This window comes from Lasioglossum baleicum, chromosome 15, assembly GCF_051020765.1.
Source record: "Lasioglossum baleicum chromosome 15, iyLasBale1, whole genome shotgun sequence".
Lineage (NCBI taxonomy): Eukaryota > Metazoa > Arthropoda > Insecta > Hymenoptera > Halictidae > Lasioglossum > Lasioglossum baleicum.
The window spans coordinates 10,333,471-10,359,705 of record NC_134943.1 but is presented as its reverse complement, the minus strand read 5'-3'; the positions used below and the strand labels follow the sequence as shown (position 1 = coordinate 10,359,705).

The window sequence follows — 26,235 nt, the reverse complement described above, 5'->3', positions numbered from 1 at the left end:
GATGCTTTCCGTTGAAACGCGAAGCATATCGAGAAATGATTACTTTAACAATACATATATTTACTGTATACAAGATAATTCATACTATGACCGATATTTTTGTCTCGTTCGAATGAAACAAAAGCGTTTTAAGTAAAAGATAAATTAGACTTATGTAGAGGCGTAGACGTAGACGCAGACACTGTCGTCGATCTGATCTTCCAACGGAGGTAGTAATGCGGAATAATATTAAAAGATAGACAGAACAAATAATAAGACGATATTTGCGTTACACTGAATAGCTTTTTTCTCAGTCGACACACACACACACACAATTGACCGATGTCGTTTCAACACCAAGAGAAGAAGGGACTTTTGTTCTGGAAGCGCTGTGTAAACGTGTCGGAAAACGAGAATAATCTCGGTGTTCCGTTCCCTTTGGCCCTGTGAACGGAAAGCGTAAAATGTGAATAATAATAAATACACAAAGTAACGACTAGACTGCGGATCTTTATGCATTTATGGCTTCTGAAAATTTCCGAAAAATGGTGGAATATAAGGTTCGACAGAATTTAGTACAATTTTTATTTTTTTGACATCTGCAAAGCAAAATTCGTCTAGAAAAATTGAAAATTGCATAAACATCCGCAGTCTAGTAACGACTGTAGAGAAACTGAGAAATAAATACTTTTCGACGATCACAGCAGGCATTTGGACCAATTGCACCGGGCTTTTGGCATCCTTTAAAGCTTGTTGCAAGTTTAAGATCTGCCCCCTCATCACGCTCATTTGTTTATCAAAGTGATGCCGATCGAAACCTTTATCTTGCTATAAAAACAAGAATTCCTCGGTATGATACGGTCGATTCGTGGATCGTCTCACTTCGTACTTACTTTGAACAATTGATACAAATCATCGCAAAGATCTTGCACGAAATTTTGGTCGGAGAGCTGAGGTAACACGAGCTCTCTCGTTACTTCGCTGAAAGGTTGCTTCGCTTGGCTCAACCATGCCCAGTGGTAAGGATAGGCTCTCCAAGAATCGGGATGTTTGAAGGGAAAGGCTAGCCCGTTGTCTATCGCGGCAATTTTGACCTCGCTCTGATCCGGTTCGGCCTTTGCCGCAACACTGTCGTACTTGATCAGCCAATTGTCGTTACCTTAGGAAAATTGGTAATGCATTTAGAATTACAGACACTAAGAAGTTTCTCAATTTTCGAGTAGATTAAATACCTCGATCCGTATTCCTAATTATGTAGTCCAGTATAACTAAACGTTCGAACTGAAGTTGAAATTCTCTACTGAGACGCGGCGACAGAGGCTCGCTTTCCCACCGTCTCAACCAATAATCAGCATCTTTATAGCTATCCACGAACACTTGAAACGAGCCAACTTTTGGCGGTAGACCGATACGATTGAAGTGAGAGCCTACCGTGGGAAACTGATCCATGATCGCTTGCTTCATCCGGGCTTTTTGACGGTCTAAGCGTGGGTAGTTAAATGTTTTACTGACAAGTTTAACTACTCTAGTATTTGGAACTATGCCGAGACCTAATTTACGGTCAACTAAACTTGCACCAGCCTCGCTCAAATATCCCTGATTCGGTATCAAACAACTTCTTCCGAAGCAACAAGGACAACAAAGTTTGTGCATCCATTTCGTCCACTTTGGATTTAATCTGCCGTAAGGTTCTTCGTCTTTCGGTTTGAATACACCTATTATTTTCTGAAAATTATCCACATTTCTTACCGTTATTGTTTGCCGTTGCAGTGTAACTAGATTCGATAACAATGTTATACCTTACCCCTGCAGGATTTTTTACAAAATAGCTCCCACTGGAGCCTTGGTATATTCTTTCAGGAAAGATTCCATTGTCTATCGCGCATTCGGCCTGCCATACCAATTCAGAAAATTGTGGATCGTCTGTAAAATCCTTAGGATTAATGGATATGTTTAGTATTTACGTACGCTGCACAGTGGAGCGAAACGACTTGATAGTGTCTCTGAGGCATCACTAAAAATTGCTGTACCGTTATTCAAAATATTGTTTACATTATCAAATATATCAGTATCTAATCAATTACTAAACATCTAAGTATCGTATGAAGTGTTATATTAATTTCATATCCAGAAAATTTACAGAATCATAGAGAATGGAAACATTCTAGCTGGAAAGAAATATTTAATTTTGGAGTTAAGAGGGTAGTCTCATTTCCTTGCTGCCTTCTCATTTCTCGATAATGCATAGATGGGCTTTTCCAGTAGTCAAAAGCACTAGATAAAAGATCACACTAGGCCGCAGTCATCCTAAAAAGTCCTATTTTTACGTTTACGAGGCGTTACTTGCATTATTCGGCAGGATGTAGCTGTCACAGCTTTATGAAAATAGCTACATGCACAGCTTTTAATGCAGATTACGCCTGGTAAACATAAAAATAGAAAATTTGGGGGTGACTGCGGCTTAGATTGATCTTTTATCCAGCGCTTTTGACTACTGAAAAACCCCATCTTTGCGTTATTGAGAAGAAACGAGAGTCTATCACCTTAATACTTCTAAAATTAACAGGACATAAAGGTCATAATGTAACGATTAACTTGTGAAAAATACAGTATATAAAGCAGAAGCAAAGTTATGGATGTTTTATCACCATCGGCTCATTTTATCCCACTGTGCGCTCTTCCCTTATTGTTTGAAAATAAGATTACAAACCAGGAAAACGATTGAACGTAACATCTAACTCCAAGCGACCGAGGAGAGGCTGACTCTCCCGGTCGATTCCAGGGGAATCAATGGCTATGGGTTGTTCGTTGCTCGGGTTTGGAACAAATTCAACCTCCGGTATTACTTCGGAGCACTCGTTGCTGTTCACTGGTACACAATTATTGGATACGACGGATAAATCTACAAGCGCATCAGTTTCCACCAGGGCAGACGTGTTGGTGTTATTCTGGCTATGGTATTCTCTATAAGGCACGTGCAATTGCCGCTGTTCGGAGTCGCTCATCACAACCGAATCTGCTCGTTGAACGGCAGATTCTTTTACGTCGCCGATCGTGTATGGGATCGTTCTTGCGATAATCCTATCCTATCTGTTTGCCCACATTCCTGTACCACTTGTCAGTGACGCGTTCAATCGAGTACTTGTCTCCGAAATATTTTCACCGTTAAAAACCGTGACACGGTCATTGCGACATCAATACAGCCATGCCTTTGTCGGTTCTCGCGTACCTGCTAATTCATCAGAATTACTTATTAAATCGGAATATGTTTTTCTAACAAGTTTGAGCAGCACTGTTTAACCAACAAGCAACAAGGCGAACTACGATTCGTCATACCAGCAGACGATATCAGCTGATAGGATTAACGCCATACTTAATTCTTACTGGACCTTTTTTGTGCGCCTTTGGGTATGATTCATAAAGAGACTGCGGATCTTTATGCAAAATAATAACTGTCTATATAAATTCAGTGTTATTTCTTCCCGAGGAGAAACAAGAAGAAATCATGTATTGACATCTTCAATTTTTTTAACTTTCTCACAATTTTGAATTTCATCTACTCAATTCTGCTATAAATGCATAAAGATCGCAAGTCTATTCATACATAATCTTTTTCTCGTTATGTTAATGTACTTACAAGAAACATGCGGCCGACAATATTGTATTTATCTGTATTTTACCCGTTTCTGACGATCTTTCAATTTTAATTTTTTCGGAACATACTGGAACATATGTTTTATATTCGAAAACGAAAATTTGTACTGCCGACGGTTTCTTCTTGACACGGGTGATTACTAAACAGAATTTCGAAAATGATGTACGACGTTTTTCATGAAAATTTTCCGCGTGGAATCCCGTTGACCAATCAGCACGGGGAACATCGTATCGTAGCGTATATATATAGCGTGAACACGCAACAATTAACACGCAAGCAAAGTATGTAATTAGAAAGATAACGAAATAGACCTTTCTGTGCGTCTTTTTTGGGTATGTTTCATAAATAATCTACGTTAAATGTACTTACAAGAAACACGCGGTCGTCTATATTGCATTTATCTATATTTCAGCCGTTCCCGATGATCTTTCAATTTTAACGTTTTCGGAACATACTCCAAAATATGTTTTGTATTCGAAAACGAAAACTTGTATTGTCGACGGTGTCTTCATGACACGCGTGATTACTAAACAGAATTTCGAAAATGATGTGTGACGTTTTTCATGAAAACTTTCCGTGCAGAATCCTATCGACCAATCAGCACGAGGAACATCGTATCGAATCGTGAACACGACAAGCAAAGTAATTAGAATAATAACGTTATGGTAATCGCGCATGGAGTAGTAAACATATCGCAGTCGTGCGTGATATCCGTAGCCGCGTACGTCGGCCGTTTCTTCGAGGAGCTACGGATTACCTTGAACCTCGTTCGGTTAACAATTAAATATTTCTAATTAAGGTCGTGATGTATCTTTCGCGCGATTATTCAAATAATTTTCGTAATTTAATTATTGAAACTTACCTCGCACGGCATTTCTCGTCTTTATTACTTTGCAATAAAGATTGTCGTTCGGTTATTCACGATCGATCGAATTATAATTCTCATAAGTCAACGTAACAATAACACTTTTATTTATATTCTTATTTATTTAATTTATTCGCGATCATTCATGTAAATAAATACTTCACTTGAAGAAATACTTGATATTTATATATTTATGCTCGCGTATATATACATACGTAAATATATAAAAATAAATAAATATATACACACACATATAAACGCACATAAAGCGAAAAAAACTAAATTGTATATAAAATTTTTAACATCAAATTTCATGAGATTAAATCATTATCTTTGCAATTAATGTATCCTGCAAAGAACAAAATGTTTCTCGTATGTGTAACCGTGGGTCTTGTATTACTGGCCTCTACTAAGTACCGCAAGAATGTGTTCGATAGCGTCAAAAACATTTATCGAAGCATCAAGAGCAAAAGCTACAAACAGGAATCCAAGAGAAAGGACTTTAACATTGCAATGGACAAAATTATTTTGGCAGATACTCCGGAAAAATGTGATTACGCCGTTCAGCGTATTCGCTGGTAAGTCGAGGAGATTGTCTATATTTTGATTATGGGTGTCAAGTACATACCAATGTTGTATTTACATTTTTTCTGAGATGTAGTACATTCCACGCAGATTGAGAATGGCAACCATGTTTGTACTCCTGTCTCCAAATCATTTCTTACGTTAACTATTGTATAGAAGTATTAGAAGATTGCATAACTTCGTGTCCAATTTGAAAGTAAAATTCGATGTTTAAATTTTAGAGAATACAGCTTTATTAATCAATTATACAGCTACTATTCTTTTCTACAATTAGAAAATCAGGCACAAATTTATGCAATCATCTGATATTATTTATTCTTATAATTCTAAGTAAACATTATTATGTTGAAGCAATTTGTCCAATGATGTATTGGGCATTGACTGTGAATGGGCCAACGAAGGACCCGTTTCTCTGCTCCAGCTTGCTACGTTTAACGGAGTATGCGGTCTATTTCGTATTGGGCAAATTGGATATGTTCCTCAAAAATTGAAAGTAAGACACTTTCGATTGAGATTCACTAAGTATAAGGCTAGACAGATATATAAACACAGGATTATTTTTTAGGAATTGCTGGCGAGCAAGCATATTCTTAAAGTTGGAGTCGCTTCGTACGAAGATGGTCAGAAGATAACAGCAGATTATGGATGTAGAGTTTCCGGTACTCTGGATTTAAGGTCATTGGCAGAACGCTCGAGATTACCAAGTCCAAAGAGCTTGGCTGCGATGAGTTTAGAATATTTAGACGTAGAAATGGATAAATTGATAGAAGTAAGATGTGGCAATTGGAATGCTGACACTCTTACAGACGAACAAGTAGCGTACGCTGCTTGTGATGCAATTGCGTCTGTTCTTATTTATGACCAGGTAACGTAATAATTAGACTGCGGATCTTTATGCAAAATAAAAATGTTTTGCACTGATTGTGGGAAGTAACATTACAACATTCTTGAATTTCTTAAACCTTTTACTGTTTTATATTTCACTCAATCAATTTCTTCATAAATGCATAAAGATCCGCAGTAATAATCTTATGAAGGAGATTCCCTGTGATAATGAAATTGTCTTATATGTTTTAGATCGTGCAAAGAATAAAGGAAAGGTACTCTTTGTGGGAAAATTTCGTAAACTATGTAAAATGTGTGTGTAATAAAAACGTAAATACTCAACTTTATTGTATACCAAATGCTATAATCGATACGAGGTAACAATTCTCATTCCCTGTTTTGGATGTAACAACGAATCAAGAATGATTTAACCATAAACTCTTTGCTTTAGGTTCAAGGCTCAGCAAACACACGCAAACGTTGATCCAAAAAACGTTAAAAACAGTAAACCCGATGCGCTTAAGCAAGGCTCGGAAGCTAATAATATCATTGTACGTACGAGCAGTATACCTACAAGAAATAAACCACTTTATCACAACTGTTATTTGCAAGCACCGGATGGAGACATATTGTGTACGTGTGATCGAAAGAAAGCGGAATGGTACATTACCAAAGGATTAGGAGAAATGATCCAACAGGAACCGTTCACTGTGAGATTAAAATTTGAACCTTCTGGTCGTGCTTTGGGAGAGGTAGGAAAGTACTATACGCAGATCAAGGTCAATCAATGCGTGGTGTGCGGAAGTGCGGAGAAGTTCATTAGAAAAAGCGTAGTGCCTAAAGAGTATCGTAAATACTTCCCATGTAAGTAATCGAAATTGTAAATGAATTCGACATCGGTGAACGAAGTGGTAAAATTTGTTAAATATGTTTCAGTGGTGATGAAAGCGCACCAGTCTCATGATATATTATTGTTATGTCCGATATGTCATGAGATAAGCAACTGTCATGATCTGCAGCTCAGAAGAAAGCTGGCAGACATATGCGACGCACCTCTGGCTGGTCCGCTGACGCACATACGCAACAAATACGTGAACAATTGCAGAAAACTGCATTCGGCCATTAAAGCGTTAACGGAAAAAGCTACTTTACCCGACGTACGACGCAAGGAATTAGAAAATTACATTTTAGAATGTACGGGTCAGTCGCAGGTCACGCCGTTTTTTCTTGATGTGTTGACTAAAGAGTTGAAGAATGATATGTTCTCGGTGTCCAAAAATGACCAGTCCCAATGTCAACCCCATGGCTTGAAGGTACAAACGACAAGTTCAGCTCTCAATTTTTTATTAACAAATAAAAAGTTTGTGCATCAATTGCAAGATAAAGGAGATGATATGAACTTATATTTTTCACTCATAATTTTAATTTAATGAAAATAATATATTAATACTCCTGAAGTCTTCTAATCTTTGCACTATTGTACTTGCACCCGCCAATTTTTGTCCAAAATGCATAAAACCCGGAGTCTACTAATTATACATTCTTGTCTATAGGTGGTTCAGTACTTCGAGAAAAGGGAGGGTGGCTTAGTAGAATTGGAACGTATATGGAGAGAACATTTCCTTCTAACTATGAAACCAGAACATTTGCCTAGTCTGTGGTCAGTTTCTCACAATCAGGAGAGGCTAATTATTCGTCAATCGCAGAATAGAATCGAGCCGCAAGACGCGATAGCAGCGGGCTTGAAGTACTGAACTTTTTAGTATTACGTAACGAAAAGGACTCGTATATGAGCGAGTACTTGTATATTAGGATACCGTCACACGAACCAATGTGTCTCTTAATAACATGCATTTATGTACATATATTTATACTATTTATATACATACATCTACGTACAACATCTATCGATGCTTTCTCATTTCTCACCTACTTTTTTGTGTCGAAAATAATAATACGCGGAGACGAGAAACCTTTTGAAGCTTCTACTTACAATAAGATGACTGTCTTTATTTTAATATTTTAATAGTTAACAAAATACAGTCTATGCAATCTCGTTTGATAGCATATTTTGTACTATTTATTTATAATTAAAATATAGGTAATTAGTTATAATATGTCTATATACAGAGATTTCGGAGAGATACGGCAATTAAATTTGGACTACGAAAGCAGTTAAATTAAGGTTGTTTGGTTGTTTCTTGATGCGTAGAATTTGTCTTTGGTGGAGGTGCGGTCGTGTTTTTCAGCTCTTCATCTATACGTTCTTTAGCACGTACGATTTTTGATTGAATGTAAAACGAACCACCCCTGGATCTGTCGTTAACATCCATGAGATGCTTATAGTTACGCTCGATAACGTCTGCCTGGTCTATTTTATCAACATTAAGAATACGTAACGCTTCGTCCAAAGTAATTCCAGCTTTAGAATCGGCAGCTACATGTTGAGCGCCTTTGGTTCCTCCACCAGCTCTGCGCGCAGCTTCCTGACTTGCTGCGATCTCTTGTCGTAGCGCGCGAGCGAATGCTTTGCCTACGACCCGCGTGCCCATAACTATCACCTGTATCAAGTACTTCGCCATAACCTCTTCTTTCAGGTTAGGAACAGCTATCGATATGATCCTTCACGTATACTTTCTCTATGCACATTTACGCCTGAAAAATCATTTGTTCTTAGAACATTCATTTGACAGAACCTTTGGACAATGACACTACCTCACCTTAAAACTTTACAGACGTACTTTTGTGCATTACACCATGCAACGTGTGTTTGCGGCATTTCCGAACGTGATTGCACGATGCTCCCAGCATACACCATTATATTTACGATGTACCTAAATACATAACCTACAACCTAAATACTTATTGTTAGAAATGTATTATTTATTTAGAGTGTCCATCAGTGTCCATGTTGTACCAAATTGTCAATAGAAACGTATATACGCTACCGCTACCTCTCAAAAGTATCTGGACACTTGCGATAGCAACGCATAAAAGTTACGCATCCAAAATAGTGACTATTTACATAAAATCGATCTTTATGATTTTTTTATAACCAATATTATTAGACTAACAATAAGAGATATGAGATTCGTCAACGTATCCACCGCGTATTATTATATAAATGTATAATTTGTACGTATGTGTGTGTATAAATAAATTCTATTGTGCTATGATACCAAAATACACATAGTAATAATAATTATACAAGTGACAAAAGGTATTCACTAAAAAATATATGATGAATGAGAGTTTTATCAGTAATTTATTTTTTACATTTGAATTTATAATTATATCGTACATTTATTTCTCTGTCGACGAATCGTCGAAGGATTTCTGTCGGGTTAACATTTTGTATTGGCTTTTTTTACAGACACGTTTACAAAAATGAATTATCTCTTGAATCGTTTTAATTGTTCTTAGTTTTATTAATCGGTAACATTATATGTACAATTTGTTGGTCAATTTTAATACGAAGTCATATAGAATCTGCCCCTTTGAACTTTTTTTTCATAAAATAGAATAGAAATAGTCGTTACTCTATTAATGCACTTTGAATATTAAATACATACTCAGGCAGGTATCGGTTGTCTATTAAAGTATTTCAGTGCATTAGTTGCAGAAGTAAGTACTAGATTATATACAGGATGAGTTAGATTCACTAAATTTGTATTTTGCGATCCGATAATTAAAGGTCGTGGAGAATTTTGGGCAATAGATAATCCGCTGAGAGCGTAACATGTGTGGTACATATCCGAGATTCTAAAATAGATAGAAATATTTAGATAAACTTTTCGGTACAATGCTTATTGCATTGAACTGTAATACATAGTAGCATTTTCATACTTCTCAGGTTTATCCAAAAGGCCGCCGTAAGGATGCTGGCAGCAAATTAATAAATATTCTTGTAAGGCCTCTTGGTTGAACAACCAGTAGTTAGAATTAAACACTGTCCACTGTTTCGTTAAAATCGCGTGTATCAATGAAAGAGCTCCACCTTGCCAAAAGGAATAGCAACCGTCTACTACTTTATTCGGCCGTCCTTGAAATCCGCCCTCCAGTCGCATTTGTCTGTTCACCGTCCATCTCTAACGGAATATAATAATATCGAAAAAATTAAGAAAAATTAGTACACTATATAAATGCATAGAGTCCACAGTTTAGTAACTATGCTTTAAGAGGGTGGACTCGTTTCCAGGATTGCAAGGGTATTCGGCAGCATGTAGCTGTTGCAGCTTTATGAAAATAGCCACATGCGCAGGTTTATGCTTCCGAATAATGCAAAATTACACCTCGTAAACGTATATTATAATAGGATAAGTATAATAAGGATAAATATAATAGGACCTTTTAGGGCGACTGCGACCTAGATTGATCTTTTATCTAGCGCTTTTGACTACTGAAAAACCCCATCTTTACATTATCAAAAAATTACAATCTTGGAAACGAGAATATCCCCTTAAGGTATTCTATATTACCAGCAAAGACTTTAAGTGGCAAAAATCAGTTTTCCCAAGAAGTACAAGGGATGCTAGCCCGCAATACGTGTATCCGCCATGGGCTTCCATGCCAGGACAACCTCCGATACCACCTTCCCAAGTCTGACATTTAGCTATCCAGTCCTCGCATCCCTTGAACATTTCAGGAGTATACACGTTTGTCAATTTGGCTACAGCGAGTGCACAGTATATACCCCTAATGTCTACTTCTCCGTCGACGTGTATACTGAAAGAACCGTCTTCGCCATGTAGAGACGTTAAAAAACGTTTAAGCGCTTTCCTACAACCAATATAGACATTTTCTTTTTACAGAATCATTTTGGTACAGACAAACGTGTCTTTACACAATGTATTTCCTTATACCTATCAATTACTTGATACGCTTCATGAGTGCCGATGATACATAACGCGTTTACCGCCGCGTAAGTAGTGGCCAAATGAGGATACTGCCCTGGACCTCCTCCGAATCCTCCTTCCGGTGACTGACATTTAGCTAAGAAACCGGCGATTCTAGAATGCTCTTCGTCGTCTAAACGATATCCTAAGATTTGAAGAGAATGTAAGATCCAGTAACACAACCATGGTCTGCTACAATCCAAAGACTAAACAGCAAAGCATATACATGAGTATGGATGACAAATAGGGAAGTAGTATAAAGAACTAAATGAAGAACATTTACTTCGAAAGTTACATCGAGATTGGTTATCAGCATCTTTAATTTCTTTAGATGTTTCTGCGTCATTAAAGTAGGCGTATGACTTAATTTGTAATATTTAAGTATATTATTCTCCACACATTCCTGTGAACAAAATTCAAACAAATATGTATATATATATCCCTTTGCACTCTGAGATATTTTAACTGGAAAATTAAACATTTCTTCCGACCTAGAATACTTCCATTCTCAATGATTTTTTAAATTTGGTGAATACTTAAATGTTTAATAATTGATTAGTAAACTCTGGATCTTTATGCAAAAGTTCGTGCATCAATTGCAAGACACAGGAGTTAAATATAAATTTATATTGTTCACTAACAATTTTAATGTAGTAAAAATAATATATTGATACTCTCAAAGAGTCTTTGAATCTTTTTTTTAAATTGTATCTAGTCGTTTTTGTCATAAATGCATAAAATCCTGTGTCTATTGATTAGATACCAACATATCTAATAATGTAAACAATATTTTAAATAATGGTACATCAATTTTTAGTGGCGCTTCAGAGTCGCCACTCGAGGGATATATAATAAGGAAAAAAGTACCTGTTCGACCGATGTTTTGGTTTTGTGATCTTCGTCATCCTGCTTTTGTTCTAACACTTCGGTGTAACTTCTAATACAAGGTTCATCGAAATCATTGAACATTGAATGCCACATAATCTATCGAACGCACCGATACGTCGTATCAAACTGGATAAATAGTAGAAAATTATGCGTTCGAATTGGAGAAGAAAGGGACTATGAAATTGATTAAATTTTACAGTAACTGTATGGTATTCATGGTAAACGTGCAGTAATTACGCGAAGGGTTATTAGAACTGATTAGAACATAGAAGTTCCGTGACACTAACTAAAATGTATATTATAGAGACAGTTCGAAAAGAACTGTGCGTGAATAACCTTACTTATATTTAGTTACTCTGCACAATTTGTCAAAATACGTAACAACATAGTTGTCCACTCCACTCTGATAATCTGAGAGTCGCCAGACCTCTCTTATATCGCGATAATCAATGGCATTCGAAATAATTCGAATCTCTCTACAAGAGGAATTCACCTCTCTGATCACTCTCCGACGTGAACTGCTACTTTTCGATTTCGATCACTCGTGATTCGTGATTCGATCACGTTCTTTCCCAATTACGGTGATTTTTCACAGTCATTCGTGATGTTTGTGATCGCTTCTGATTGGCGGAGAGCATTACTGTTATTCGCGCCCACGGTGCATTATACAGGTGTGCCTACTTCCCTGCTTCCCTCAGAAAACTGTGATAGATGGGTAGTAATTGAATAATCTTAAAAGACAAGAAAACAACGACTGTAAGTCGTCCTGTGCTATCTGGGCACCGTTACATTTGGCCTTTTAAACAGTGTAACTTTGTCCTAAGAAGTTTTTTTGTACAACGAAACAGTACCGGAGATATTTAGGTGTTCTGTTTCTTCGGACTCACCCTGTATAAAAGAAATTGTCTTTTACGATTTCAAAATCGAGAGGAATTAATCTTTTTCTTTTTTAAATACTGAAATATAAGGTATGGAAACGAAAATTTTTATATACAGAGTCATCAGCTTGGACAAAATTCACATTATCTTTGTAAATAATTGCTAGGAAGCCTCTTGTCGGATACCTCTTTGCTCGTCATGTTTCGCGCATACGTACCAGGAGTTTAGAATGCGCGCAAAAGAATAGGTGGCACGAGGATTGGTCTTTCTGTCCTTGTCTTACACTTTACATGATGGAAGGATAGGGTGAGGGTAAAATCTACAAAATTACATCGATCGATCCGTAGACCGAATTAAAACAGAACCAAAAATATAATATTTAGAAAAATGTTCCATCTTCTTATTTTTTAATTTTTATTTCCTATTCTAATTTATCGATAGATCTCCAGCGCAGCGTTGCGTTATCTAACGACACAAGTATAGAACTATTTGGTAAGTAGTTTGAATGCCTTGCCGTGGATGGCGCCACCGGTGTGTCGGCCATTAAAATATTTCCAATTCGATTTCGATGAGAAGAACAATTAACATGGAGGTAATGAAGTTTCCGAAAATATGTACGTACTGATCTAGAAGATTTTTAATTCGAAAATTTTCGTGGATTTAAATATTCTGTTTGATGCTTAGAAATCGTGCAGAATATTGACAAATTGGAATTCCCTCGTGGAACGATGCGCAAGAATTTGTCGATACATGTACAAGTACAATTAAAGTTGATCCCGTGGCTGGGACCTAGGTCCATGCTGGGACCCAGCAACAAGCAACCAGCTGAAAATATCGCAGTCGCTGGCCGGTCCGTCTGCAAACATTCGTGAGGTCAGTCCACCGAGTACCGATGAAATTAGCTGGAGCAAGAGAGCAACAGAAGAAGCGACAGTCAGTAAATATGGCATAAGAGAACGAGGGGAATAGCGTCCGTATTATGTGCGAGGATCTGACGCGACGTCTCTCTACACAGCGCGTGCTAAAATTGACTTGCTCCGGGAACCAGTCGCTTAATCGAAAGACTGTGTACAGTGTACAGTCTATTCGTTCCACAAAAGGTACGTAAAACATTTCCAGCAAATTTTTGTCCGGTTTCCAGATGAATTTAAGAGAAAATGTTGGGATGCAAAGGATGAAATGGAGAAAAGAAGAAAGCGTAAATCGAACGAGCGACCTATCGAAATGATGTAGGGTAAATGTTCCTATTACCGCGAGTGTACGTTTTACTGCGGTATAAATGAATATTTGTATTTTATTCTAAATAAATTTGTACAATTCAATGAGAATGTATTCTCGTTGGCGAGGCAAACAAAATTGTCAATCATTCTCATTTTTTTAAATTCATAAAAAAATTATTTGTTACTGTACTCAAGATTTATCTAACAATAAATTAAGATACGTAGTTTGTTTCCCTATTCTAATCCGCAGTGATGGGTACGCAGTAATTATGGTACATGGCTCTTGTTCGTCCGCAGTAATATGTACAAAATGTTATCGATTCTATTTTTTGATATTTTCTTCTGTTGTATTAGGTTTTGAGGGCTACCAATTTCTGTTTGTATTCGGAACACATCATTCTTTCATAAAATTCGATCGATTGAAATAAAGTACGATCGTGGCATGACACCGCAGTAATAGGCACATTTACCCTAGCGCGAAGAATAGAGACACGAGAACGGTAGGAGCCGCGCTAAAAATAGACCGGAACTTTCTGCAACACGATGAAAAACAGTTGGCATTCTAGCAAAGACCTTTCTTTAAATTCATAGAGGAAGGTCCGACACGTCTGCCCGACGACAGCGTATCCTCAAGCTCGAAAATAGATCGCAGCATAGTTTTCCACGGCTGTTAATACGCGGGGTGTATCATACATACATATAATAGTTGTACCAACGAGCAAAGCGACCGCAACATCGTTTGGCCACGGATAATTATTAAACGTTTCTAAACACCCGAGCGGAAGGTGTCCTAGCTCGGGAGATTCCGAGGTGCGGGGTTGCGCGTTTGATGCAACCGGTCCAGCGCGCCAAAATTTACAACGTCCAAGGCCATCGTAATATCGTTCTCCATTTATTTCGCGAGCACGTTTATCCGAATTCCACCGAGAAATCATTTTCATCCCCGATTATTACGCTGTCGAGCGATGAAATATCCCGGTAAACATCGAGAGTAGCCTCGCGGAGGATCGTCGAGAGTTTACTTAACCCTCATCCGTCCCTCGTGTCAATTTTACACAGACTTTCCGAAATAAGTTATACTGTTCTGTTATTTCTAGGTAAATTTTCGCAAAACTTCGTGACTTTTCTCCGTGAAGAACCTAAGATGTGTAAAACATCGATAAATAACTGTTTATCTTGTTATTTCATCGATCTTCTACCACTGTGTCAATTTGACACCGAGGGACAGATTCAGTTCGTAAAACGAGGGATTGCGAGAGTTGTCGTCGGATCGATCGCGTTTAAATTTCAAAGGTTTGTTGACAGAGACGTGGCTCGCTTTTTTTATAGTAAGGTGGTTGCAATGATCGAAGATCACGATGTGTCGCAAGATGCCGTCGTGGGACGTATCGGTCCTTTGGTCTAGCACAGAGGTGGCCGTGAAATCGGCTACGTCGGCCATTCTAAAATCGTGCCAGAATTTCTTGCCAAATTTAATTGGAGCTCCGCTGTGTCTAGTGTCTGTTGTACAGTATCGCGAGAATATACATTTTTTCTTTCCTTAAAAATCGATTGAGGCGAAGGCACCAGTAATTGACCTGGTATCAATGGCTGACCATTTTTAAAAAATTTCTCAAACATTTTCAACAATGTCTATAAAATTGGAACAACACAATTATTTAAGAAAAAGTTAGCTTTGTTACACGATCTAAGAAGTTCAAGCAGCATTTTCACGTATAGAGTCTATTTAATAAAGAATAAAAGGCATTGACACTTTTATTCCGCTTGTTTGAGCGATTGTAACTCTTTTTATTAGTGTCGTAAATTTTATTTCGAACGAATAACACTGTCCAACACCAAATTTGATTTCAATATACTGTTGGGTCCTTCTTATAGAGTTTTTTGCGCTGATTCCGAATCTGTCCTTAATTTTGCTCCTATACGTCCAGTTTTTGAGAAAATGGAGTTTTAAAAAAAGACATATTTTTCAACTTTAAACAAATATTGCGATGTTATTATAAAAGATATTGAATTGTTGTTTACAGCAAACGATTCTGTAGACTTTCCCGAATACAGTGATATCCAATATTAATACATTATGATTGTTTAAACATGTTTAAACAATGATTAAAGACGGAGATGCACCACTTTTGCACCAATTTTTGCGAATATTTTCGAATTTATCTCAAAAAATAAGGGTCCAGCGAAAAATTGAACTATACCACGCGAAAGAGCAGACTTTTATGTTGAGAAACCCCCCTGGGAAGTTTGCATGGTCGACGTTTTTACCGAACCAGAAAGCAAAATATCTTCGCCCGACATGCGTTGACGCCAGTGAAACGACCCTTATTTTTTGAGATAAATTCGAAAATATCCGCAAAAATTGGTGCAAAAGTGGTGCATCTCCGTCTTTAATCATTGTTTAAACATGTTTAAACAATCATAATGTATTAATATTGGATATCACTGTATTCGGGAAAGTCTACAGAATCGTTTGCTGTAAACAACAATTCAATATCTTTTATAATAACATCACAATATTTGTTTAAAGTTGAAAAATATGTTTTTTTTTCAAAGCCATGATTTTCAAAAACTGGACGTATAGGAAAAAAATTAAAACCAGATTCGGAATCAGCGCAAAAAACTCTGTAAGAAGGACCCAACAGTATATTGAAATCACAAAAAAAGTTGAAATTTGTTGGACAGTGTAACCGATCGATCGACGAAAGTTTTACGATAACTGGAGTCTCGTCGAATCAACACAGGGTGGGTGACGAGTGGAAAATTACCGTTTATCGGCTCGAAACTAAAGCACGATCTGGTTTTCCAGATCATCGACGATTCAATTATAGAAACGCGAACGTGTTCGTGCTCCCGGCTCACGGGTGGATTAATATCGCGAATTCGCGCGAACTTTCGTCGTTTATCGCATCACGATTTATCGGTTGACAACGTTCGAAAGTGTTCAGCAAATATCGTCTGTTCCACGATAACAAAAGTACTCGACGCTTCTCTCCGCGGATTCGCGAAAGGGAATCGCCGCGCTGCGCCCCGCGCCGCAGTGCGCGTTAGGGTGGCTCTTATTTTCAAAATTTCGTAGGCCCTTCAACATTAAAATAATTAATTAATTGTTCGTAAGATCGTTTATTCGGGAATCAAAAAGGAAAACAGAAATCGAGGGTGTAACTGGAAATTGTCCGAGCTGCTTTCCTATTTCAGCTCGTGACGATAAATCTCGAAACGCTTTGTTTGTATACGCGTCGTTTCAGGCAATCGTTACGTAGTGCACGTGCAGACGCGTTGCGTCAACGACTCACGTAAGAACATCTAAACGGTTATGGTTCGTTCGTTTACAGGTTACTTGCACCTCCTGTCGCGATGCAAACGAACGTTGGACACGCGAGCGAGTCTGGTGCTCGTGCGAATCCAGCGAATAATATCGTTAAGAGGGTAGACACGTTTCCAGGATTGAAAGGGTGCGGGATGCGCCTTGTCATTTTTCGATAATGCAAAGATGGGCTTCTTCAGTAATCAAAAGCGCTGGATAAAAGATCAATCTAGGCCGCAGTCGCCTTCAGAAGTCTCTTTTTTCGTTTACGAGACGTAATTTGCATTATTCGGCAGTATCTACACTAACGAGCATAACTGATTCAACACACTTTAAATTAGAATAAGTTTTTTATGAATGGACCAAACGCGCGACTTCATTTTCTCTGTAAGGCTAGAAGAATTAGTCGATGACGTCTAAAAAATATTTTGAGAAAATTCATTCGGTCGGAAATGTGAAAAACAATAGTAAAAATTGATTTTTACTTTACGACTTTCTTAGCTGGGCCAATAACAAAAATTTAGATGTGTTTGGTCAACTTGTATAAATTATATACGCTCCGAAAATTTCATTGAAATTGGTTAAGTGGTTTACGAGTTATAAACGATTGAAAGTGGTGAAAGGCAGAAAATCTTGAAAAATCGCAATTTTTACCACTTTTGATCGTTTACAACTCGTAAACCAATTAACCAATTTAAATGAAATTTTCAGAGCGTATATAATTAATACGAGTTGACTAAACGCATCTTTTAAATTTTTGTTATCGACCCAGCTAAAAAAGTAGTAAAAATCAATTTTTACTATTGTTTTTCGTAATTCCGACCAAATGCATTTTTTCAAAATATTTTTTAGACGTCGTTGACTAAACTAACACTTCTAGCCTTGCAGAGAAATTGAAGTCGTTTGGTCCATTTATAAAAGAGTTATTCTGATTTGAAGTGTGTGGAATCAGTTATGCTCCTTACTGTAGCTGTTGAAAATTACGCTTCGTAAACGTAAAATTAGGAAAAGCCCATCTTTGCATTATCCAGAAATGACCATGGAAACGAAGCTACCCCCTTAATCCCTTAACGCACTAATCAAAAATTCAAGAGCGGTCTTTTTTCCACCAATTTCTTTATTCTCTATTTTCTTAAAGTACGTAAAATACTTCAAATTCATAAAATCACGAGGCAATAGTGGGCACAAAATGTGCAAGCGCAAACGAAAAAGCTGGGAATCAGCGTTGGCAACTTTTTTGGGTGAGAGGAAATAAGCACAACACTGTCTAAACCAGAGTTAATTCGGGCGAGCGCGCTAAGGGGTTAATACGTTAATACACTAAAATGAACATACAAAATATGAAAAATTGAATACGCCTCGCAATATACATTAGTAGACAGCGGATCTTTATGCAAAATAAAAATTTTCGTCATGAATTCCAACAAACTGGAATGAAATCGAAAAGTTTCTCTCTGAATATGTTTAATAAGTTGAAAATAATATAACTGTCTTTAAATTCGTCTAAGATTTTTACTGTTTTAAATTACACCTACTCATGTTTATGATAACTGGATATAATCCGCTGTCTATACATTAGTAACCAGAGAAGTGTCGAATTTTGGCCAATTGTCCGCACTGTGCGTCGCTGAAAAGATTTACATTGGCATATGCGTGAGACAAAACAAAGACAGAGGCAAAAGCAAAAGCCGAAGTCGAGGCAGAAGCGGATAGTGAAGGAGGATGAGCAGGTGGAGGAGGAGAAGGAGTAGGAGTAAAAAACGAAAAACTCGCGACAAGAGGAACAATTTGAGCAGCGTCGGTGTACCCGTCGTGTATTTCGGTCCCAGCGAGCGGCTGGGCCCTCCGAGAAGTTTACGGTCTCCCTGTCTTAGCGAAATTCCACGCTAAATTTAATCCACGCCAAACCACTAGATAATTGTGCTTTTGCGTAAGAGATAGCGCGTCTCTTGAAATAATGGATCGACCGTGTGCGCGCGTTACAGTTATTCTCGAACTTTCGAAAAAGATAATGCCTCCGGGATTCTTAGGACTTGTATGTACTCTCGTCGTTAGCCGATCGAATGAAATCAAAATTCTTCTGTGCTTTATGAAAGTCTAGTCGCTTCCATACGACGCGACAGTGTCGTTGACAGGGATAGACGAGCGTGGAAGAAGTACAGAGCGCCAAGTTCATGTAGATGTTTCTTCGGTTGTATCGATGCGGCAACGAGCGGCTTAATGAGGAACGATGTCAATCCGTTCGCGGAGGAGCTTGTTCAGGATTTGCTGAATGACGCTTAATTGTTCCGTTAGCAAATTGCATTGGCCACGTATCAACTCGATCTCTGCAATTGAACTTGCTTCCGCGGGACGATATTCGATCCGCGTTTTACACGACTGTGCATAGATAAGACTGCGGCTTTTCTTTCGGATTTGATGCGTTTATGACAAAAATGTGTAGGTCTAATTTAAAACAGTTATATTATTTTCAACCTATTAAACATGTTACGAGAGAAAATTAATTTCTATTTCACTCCTGGTTCTTGGAATTCGGGTAGAAAATGTTCATTTTGCGTGAAGATCCGAATGTCTAATAATAAATATAGCAAAATTATCGGCGTGTCCGCTGCTATATAAATTTTCGATAATTTCCGACGCGATAGAAATGTTTGAACGAAATCTCTTCGAGCAGATAACATCGATGCCACGATGAGACTTTTACGCGACGATTCTCGAAGCTCGATCGCCTCCTGGATAAGGTCTCTCGTTATCACAGATAGTTTAGTTCCGTGATACAGGCTAGTTCGTTTGTTTCTCGATCATTACGACATTAACGGTGCAATTACCAAACGCGACAGGTTGAGGCAATATTAGACAACTGTCGGAAAGGAGTCGGAACTTTGACGATAACCCGGTAGATCATTCGACAAGGGAGTCGCGATGCGTGCACGACAAAATCTATAAATCAACACGGGAGATAGCGGCGGGGGCGGGGGGCGGGGGCCGAGCGGAATGATCGATAAGGAAACGTTTAGACGTGGATGTTTTCGAAGGTGTCCGGGGATGCCGGGCGGATAAAGTTGGCACGCTGGCCACTCGCCGGTTTCCACGGAAAACAAGTACATATATCTGGCAGAGCCGTCACCGGGCATTATGTAATGAGCGAGCAAGGTGGCCGTCAACCGGGACCACCGATTCAGCGGAGGAAGCGAAGATGAACAAGCGCCGAAATTACGAAACCACGGAACCACCTTGTGCGCCGTCGGTGGTTAGTGTTCGGTGCTCGATCATCGGGACATTGACATTGAGATCGATTCTAGCCGAACAATGGCTAGGAAAAGCACCGTTCTAACCCTTAGCACTCGGAGCTATTTTAAGAGGCAAACATTAAACTGTACAGGGTGTCCCACCCGATATTCACATTTTGAATGGTATCGAGTGCAGCGTATCCTGCTGTTATTAGTTTTCTCGTGAGTGGACGCGTACAGGTCATATAAAGGTCAACTTTGTTTTTTTAAATGGAATGAGATATTTTTTAATACTCAATCGATGCAGCTGAACATTCGTTATGACAACGTACAAACCTATGTAGCTCGAAAAGTTAGTAATTCAGGAGATATTTCAATTTAAATAATTCTAAAACACTAGTAAATAAACGCTAACGTCTTACAAGGGAAGGACCCCAAGTGTCCGACTTCGATTTTGATAATTTTTTGTGAGATGATGGTATATGGATCCCTAATCATGTATGCAAAATATTAGGTGTGGTTACTCAACAGTTTCAAAGATATAAACAATTGAACTTTGAAAACTTGAGCTGCAAATCATGGTATATCAACAAGGTATGAAACTTGAATTGTTTTAACAATTTTTAAACGAACGTTTGCAGAGGAACTGGTGTTATAGGCATTGTTATGAAAATCCTTAATGCTATGTCTAGGTTTGGATACATGTTTTGTAATGAGAGTTCGTAATTTTTTTGCAAGATTTGAGAAGCGTCCAAGCGACCTTCAACCGGGTCGGTATCCTTTGTTTTGCGACCCAAACCCAGTTGCGCCCGTGGCGGGCGCCTTCTTCGCCACGCCCTCGTTACGGCACTGCTCCTCAGGCTTATGCAAAAAGCCAAAAGTATTTTCATACACCTCAGGCTTATCCAAAGGCCTCAATTCTTGAGACTACCCCTTTAACTCGAAAATTAAACACTTCTTCCGTCCTAGAATGTTATGAAATTGGTGTAATACTTCGTACAATATCTAGATGTTTAGTAATTGATTAGATATTTTCAATAATGGTACAGCAATTTAAGAGTTAAAGAAATAACGGGAGAATCAGAAACGTCGAAATCAATAACAGAGGTATGAATCGAGTTGGCGTTTTTACGGTTTCGGAACGTCGTCGCGCGTGTCGCCGCGACCATCTGGGAAACTGGACGACAAATATTTGCCGTGCTCGCGCCGCGGCCGCGATGCTGGTCACGCGATAAAATCGCTGGTCTCCAGCCAGTTAAGCCGTTCATTTAATACGCTTATTGTGGTATTTAAAGCGGTTGTTTCAGAGGCTGCGATCTGCGGGTCCCCGGGTGATAATTTTCTCGTTTGCCGGGCCGAGACACGACGCGCGAAATCCTCTTGGAATGCTCGCTCGCTCGCGAGGCCTGTCCCCTGCTCTCTGCTCCCCGAACTCTATGGTTTGCACGTGATACTCTAAAGCCGTTGGATCGTGTTCCTAGAAGTCCAAAGAAAGCTCTATCTCCTCCGCGAGCCACCGAATGATTTTTCGAAAGCTCTCTGATCGAAGAATTTAACCGCGCGCGAGTACGCCCGTCGGTAACGATAAATATCGTTCGAGTGGCAATAAGCGGATCATTTGATTCGATTCAGTATGTTCGCCGTGGTTGCTCGTAAACTCGGAGTGCGTCGGAAAGAATATAAAACAGACGGGCGATGTTAAAAATAACAAACAAGCTGGGAAAAGTCATTTCTCCCGGCCATTGGCACAAGCGTCGCTCGTTTGCTTGATGCCAGCCAGCCCGTGCCACGTTACGTAACCGGGAACCGCGCGAAACGGAACGAGCTTTCGTCGATATTTTCGATTTCGACACCGTGCTTTCGTTACACGCACCCATTGTTTATGTCTGCGGCGCGAAGAAGTTCGATAAATTGCGCGCGCTTCCTCTGCACGCGGCACGGATTCTTCGCGGACGGATCGATTCCCGAACGCGTCCGCTACCGATCAGCGTTTGCTCGGTTGCCATTCGTCGGGACTCCTCGAATAACATTAACGACACGCAATGGACGAGAACTGGAAAAATATCGAGAGGCCTGCGACACCGTTTCTGAACCCACGAAAACATTTTAATCGACCTGACAACTCTAGCAGATAGCACAGTAATGTCTTAAAGACGTCTGTTGTTGGACATTGTTGTTGAACGTCTCTTGGACGTCTTGTGCTACGAAACGGTGCGTCTTTAAGACGTTTCGAATTCTTAAGCTCGATTCTTAAAGACGACATTTTAGGAAGCAAGACTTTCAGAGCTAAAATGGACGCAAAAAAGATTGTCTTTAAGATGTTGCGTGCTGTCTGGGCATATCCAGCAAGTCGGAGACGACATCAATACATCAGACTGGCTCTAAGAATATTTTAAAATTGCTTATACACTGTCAAATTATGAGACACGCGATACACTTTCATACTTTATCATTCATTTTCTAGAATTCGAACATGATTATGGAAAATATCAAAGTGTCTGATTCACCAGCAGATTACAGCAACGTCCCTAACACAATACAATATCCATCGTAGAGAAAGAAAATGAGTTAAAAGTTTTGGGCGAAGAGTTTTGGGCATATTTGTATGCAGCGGAAGAAATCGATGCTCCGCGGGATTCCAGGAGCGTTCGGTTCCTTGGAATTGGAACGTCCTGTAAAATAGCTGTGCTCGAGCGATCCCGTACGCGAGAAAACGTTGGTCGGCATCGATGACAATGGTTTTCCAGTGGATCCGTGCTTTGATTACTGTTTGGAGGTGGCACGATCGTTCAGAGGGAGGCAATTAAACAGTTTGGAGAGAACGATCATTTCGGGCATTCCCATTGGTCTGATAGGGAAGGTGGGTATGTAGGCTTCGTATTGATCACCGCGTTGAGGCGACCTTTAACATCCCCTCTCCTTCATTACTTCCTCGGTTGGTTAGAGAGAGAGAGAGCGAGAGCAAGTGGGCGAGAGAGAGAGAGAGAGAGAGAGAGAGACTCGGGAACAGAGAGAGAACGAGAAAAAGGGTGGGCCGTGAGGGGTGTCCTGACGCGACCTACAACAACCGGAGGCAGGCGCACAGCTGATTTCGTAACAGCCAGCCGACACTCCCGGAGTTCCACCGTTCTCCGGAAACGCTGAATGACCTATATATTCGTAGGAATTCGGGGAACGGCGCGAAACAGGACCGACTGCACGGAACTACCGGTTTCAAGATGCACGACGACTCCCTCTGGTATAACCCTCCTTCCAGACTAGGAACTCTGCATTCGAGCTCGTTCCACCCTTAACCCCTTGCCGTTACATTTGATTACAGTCAGAGTTGTGTTGAGTTACAATTGAATTACTTGACGAATTATAATTACATTGTATTCAATTATTTCGTGATTCGATATATTCAGTCGCTTCATTCAATTAATTTGCAATTCTGGTCTCCCATTCATTTAAATCAGAATGTAATTTCGATTTTGCAATTGAAATACAATTATACAAAGTACAGTGTGATTATGAATTACGTATAAGAAGAATAAGAGGTGGAAATGGAAGAAGAATAGTATCAACATGGTGTTATGTATTCATAGATTCGTACTGTGTGACCAATAGTCCGCGGATCTTTATGCAATCATGACTCCTGAAAATGTTCAGAAACTGTACGATTTTTATTTATCGTCGAAGCACAAAGACTGCTACCACTGAAAATCAGATTTTCCATGATTCCACTTTCTTATAATTCTTTCTTATAAACATCTAGCTGCTAATCACGGCAGATCTATCCGCTAAAGCCTAGTTGTTTAGTAGACTGCTCGGATGGAGCCTGTGCAAGCCATGAAAGATAATGCGATAACAGGCAATTTCATTCGGAGATCAGACCGGTCTTGTTATCGGCACGGTATCGTTTTTAAGGTCTCGCGAAGCATCCGCGGCCGACAGAATTAAACGAATAAGTACTTCGAAAGCAGATTAAGTCTTTCCGCGTACATACATATGTATATACAGTCGCGTGCCACGATCGACAAACGGGAAAGACGAAACACGAAAGACGACGCGGCGCGACGCTCTACGTGAGCTACGTCACGATCCAACGAAGAACCTCAGGTGTGAATATGGCGTCCGTTATTTATAGATCGCTGCACGTCCGCGCTTTGTACACTTGTACAGTCTCTGTCCCCCGATAAACACAAATAAATCTACATCCGCAACCCTGAGAGAATAGATCGCGATCGTGTTCTATACCAACGTTGTTTCATTCTAGATATTACATATGTAGAAACCCGGCTATCTGTTTTTCTCTGCCTCATCCCCGACGTCACCTTCGAAACTCTGACCTTATCATTCTAGCCCTTAGAATACCTAAACCTCCACTATTCAAGTTAGAACCTATGGTTTCCCTCAACAGGGCAGATTCTCTGTTTCACTGCATATTCGGCTATTTTACAATATTGCCGTCTGAATGTAAGAACTACGTAACTTACAATTCCTTAGTTTAGAGAAATTAATGAAACAGTATTTTAAGGTTTTAAGATTATGGTAGGGAGACACCGTTATTTTAAACATAATGCCAATACCTGCTTATATTTCTTTATTTTAAGTGGAATAATACATGAAAAAACATCATTCTGGATTAAAAAAAATTTTTTTTAAGTCGAGTTGCCCATTTATAACATAAATAGAAATCTGTATTTATTTTTTATCAACTTTGTACACTGCTCACTAGATGTCGTAGATTACTTTGATAGGTTACCCAGATTTTACATTAAATTCTTCTTGATTTCTTCTTTAATACGAAGTAGATAACTCAAAATGTCCAAATTTCAAGTTACCTAGTTCTTACATTCAGGCGGCGATATATCGTCAACGTGTTTTCGACCAAGTTCCGTTGCATCTCACAAATAAAATACTAATTAACGGAATCAAACAATCGGTAGCTCGTTTGTAAAAATGACTGGAGCGTCGAACGAATTCCTCCTTGCACGGAAGAAAACGGGCAAAACTTCCAGACAGGAAGCTTCCGTCCAATTAATGAAGTTTCATCAATCGCATCACGCATATTTGCATAAATAATCCGTGGTCTCTATTAATTACGAGGGCCTGTCGGATCGTTGAACTCCAGCGGGGCCTTCGCTGGCCTCGATTTATCTTGTACACCTTCCGTACGTGTACGTAGTATTATAATTTTTTCGATCGATTCGAGAATGATCTAATTACGCTATAACTCGCAATAACAGTTGCTTAGAATACGATGAACAAAAAAGAAACCATTCTCGTTATGGTTTTCTGGTTGTACGCGACGATCGATTGGTTCTTCCTTCCATCGACGACTCTTTGTTTCGAGGTCGTTGACGTCCGATCGCGTTACCAGATCGTTTATCGATCGTGCGCGTATCGTCTAGTAACATCGATTGAAAAACGCGGCAAATATTTTACATAACTCCTCGGCCGCGTCCGAAGGACAAAGAGTGAATGCTGCTTCGGCATAATGTCGTAGACACAAAAGATACATAACTATCCATTGTATAATTTGAATACAAAAAGGTTTCTTATTCTAGTAGCAACGTCACGGTATATGTACTACCGTCCAACCCTTGCGCCGCTGTCGCGCCAGGGTAATCGTTACCTTCCTATTATCCTAGGGTCTCGAGGCTTGGCATCATTCTTAACATTTACTGCTTTTGCAGTATGCATAGATACGCGATATCGTTATGACGTGTATCGTCTTGTCCGATTACGTATGAATTTGCTATGAATTTTACGAGGGCGTACATATGTTGTATATTAAGAACGAGGCACCTCAATATATTATTTACATGATTAAATTTGATCATATTTAATATATAACTGATTCATAAGTAAACAGCATTAGTTCGATATGCATAAAATGAAAAAAAAACACATACATAGAATATT

The 26,235-nt window shown here is 39.1% G+C and overlaps 4 protein-coding genes and 1 long non-coding RNA gene across 9 annotated transcripts; 2 read left to right on the top strand and 3 right to left on the bottom strand.

Moving 5' to 3' along the window:
* Nucleotides 1-49: 49 nt before the first annotated feature.
* On the bottom strand, nt 50-3,772 carry Pi4kiialpha (phosphatidylinositol 4-kinase II alpha). 5 transcript variants are annotated; one of them, XM_076439506.1, is made up of 7 exons: nt 3,617-3,772; nt 2,690-3,211; nt 1,784-1,902; nt 1,212-1,704; nt 873-1,138; nt 668-807; nt 50-423 (listed from the first exon to the last, which is right to left on the bottom strand). In XM_076439506.1, exons 2-7 carry the CDS (start codon nt 2,982-2,984, stop codon nt 330-332), a joined length of 1,407 nt encoding a protein of 468 aa, XP_076295621.1. In that variant the 5' UTR covers nt 2,985-3,211; nt 3,617-3,772; the 3' UTR covers nt 50-329. The 5 variants fall into 5 exon arrangements, with proteins under 5 accessions (XP_076295621.1, XP_076295623.1, XP_076295622.1 ...); XM_076439508.1 differs by having other exon boundaries at nt 2,690-3,208; nt 3,617-3,768; XM_076439507.1 differs by lacking the exon at nt 3,617-3,772 and adding an exon at nt 3,316-3,468.
* A 461-nt stretch (nt 3,773-4,233) lies between these two features.
* On the top strand, nt 4,234-7,857 carry Exd2 (Exonuclease 3'-5' domain-containing 2). Its single transcript, XM_076439497.1, has 7 exons — nt 4,234-5,077; nt 5,436-5,577; nt 5,650-5,949; nt 6,162-6,286; nt 6,361-6,773; nt 6,846-7,222; nt 7,463-7,857. Exons 1-7 carry the CDS (start codon nt 4,842-4,844, stop codon nt 7,661-7,663), a joined length of 1,794 nt encoding a protein of 597 aa, XP_076295612.1. The 5' UTR covers nt 4,234-4,841; the 3' UTR covers nt 7,664-7,857.
* A 41-nt stretch (nt 7,858-7,898) lies between these two features.
* Nucleotides 7,899-8,949, bottom strand: Blp (mitochondrial import inner membrane translocase subunit Tim16). Its single transcript, XM_076439520.1, has 2 exons — nt 8,630-8,949; nt 7,899-8,564 (listed from the first exon to the last, which is right to left on the bottom strand). The coding sequence occupies exon 2, from the start codon at nt 8,489-8,491 to the stop codon at nt 8,090-8,092; it is 402 nt and encodes a 133-aa protein (XP_076295635.1). The 5' UTR covers nt 8,492-8,564; nt 8,630-8,949; the 3' UTR covers nt 7,899-8,089.
* Nucleotides 8,950-9,139: 190 nt separating this feature from the next.
* Fntb (Farnesyl transferase beta subunit) lies at nt 9,140-12,175 on the bottom strand. Its single transcript, XM_076439517.1, has 7 exons — nt 12,034-12,175; nt 11,672-11,818; nt 11,088-11,207; nt 10,772-11,010; nt 10,388-10,688; nt 9,756-9,997; nt 9,140-9,671 (listed from the first exon to the last, which is right to left on the bottom strand). The coding sequence occupies exons 2-7, from the start codon at nt 11,783-11,785 to the stop codon at nt 9,482-9,484; spliced, it is 1,206 nt and encodes a 401-aa protein (XP_076295632.1). The 5' UTR covers nt 11,786-11,818; nt 12,034-12,175; the 3' UTR covers nt 9,140-9,481.
* Nucleotides 12,176-12,178: 3 nt separating this feature from the next.
* LOC143216462 (uncharacterized) lies at nt 12,179-15,538 on the top strand. Its single transcript, XR_013010563.1, has 4 exons — nt 12,179-12,660; nt 12,738-12,877; nt 13,013-13,185; nt 13,256-15,538. It is a non-coding gene; the product is annotated as an uncharacterized LOC143216462 (long non-coding RNA).
* The last annotated feature ends 10,697 nt before the right edge of the window (nt 15,539-26,235 follow it).

Bases quoted from the DNA above. Each gene is read 5' to 3' on its own strand.
- Pi4kiialpha (XM_076439506.1), bottom strand. From the start codon at position 2,984: ATGAGCGACTCCGAACAGCGGCAATTGCACGTGCCTTATAGAGAATAC. The intron at 1,139-1,211 runs GTATTTAATCTA...AATTTTCCTAAG, and splicing joins AATTAGGAATACGGATCGAG to GTAACGACAATTGGCTGATC. The intron at 808-872 runs GTAAGTACGAAG...TTGTTTTTATAG, and splicing joins ATTTGTATCAATTGTTCAAA to CAAGATAAAGGTTTCGATCG.
- Exd2 (XM_076439497.1), top strand. From the start codon at position 4,842: ATGTATCCTGCAAAGAACAAAATGTTTCTCGTATGTGTAACCGTGGGT. The intron at 5,078-5,435 runs GTAAGTCGAGGA...ATTATGTTGAAG, and splicing joins GCCGTTCAGCGTATTCGCTG to CAATTTGTCCAATGATGTAT. The intron at 5,578-5,649 runs GTAAGACACTTT...ATTATTTTTTAG, and splicing joins ATGTTCCTCAAAAATTGAAA to GAATTGCTGGCGAGCAAGCA.
- Blp (XM_076439520.1), bottom strand. From the start codon at position 8,491: ATGGCGAAGTACTTGATACAGGTGATAGTTATGGGCACGCGGGTCGTA.
- Fntb (XM_076439517.1), bottom strand. From the start codon at position 11,785: ATGTGGCATTCAATGTTCAATGATTTCGATGAACCTTGTATTAGAAGT. The intron at 11,011-11,087 runs GTAAATGTTCTT...TTTGCTGTTTAG, and splicing joins ATCTCGATGTAACTTTCGAA to TCTTTGGATTGTAGCAGACC. The intron at 10,689-10,771 runs GTATAAGGAAAT...TATTGGTTGTAG, and splicing joins GCGTATCAAGTAATTGATAG to GAAAGCGCTTAAACGTTTTT.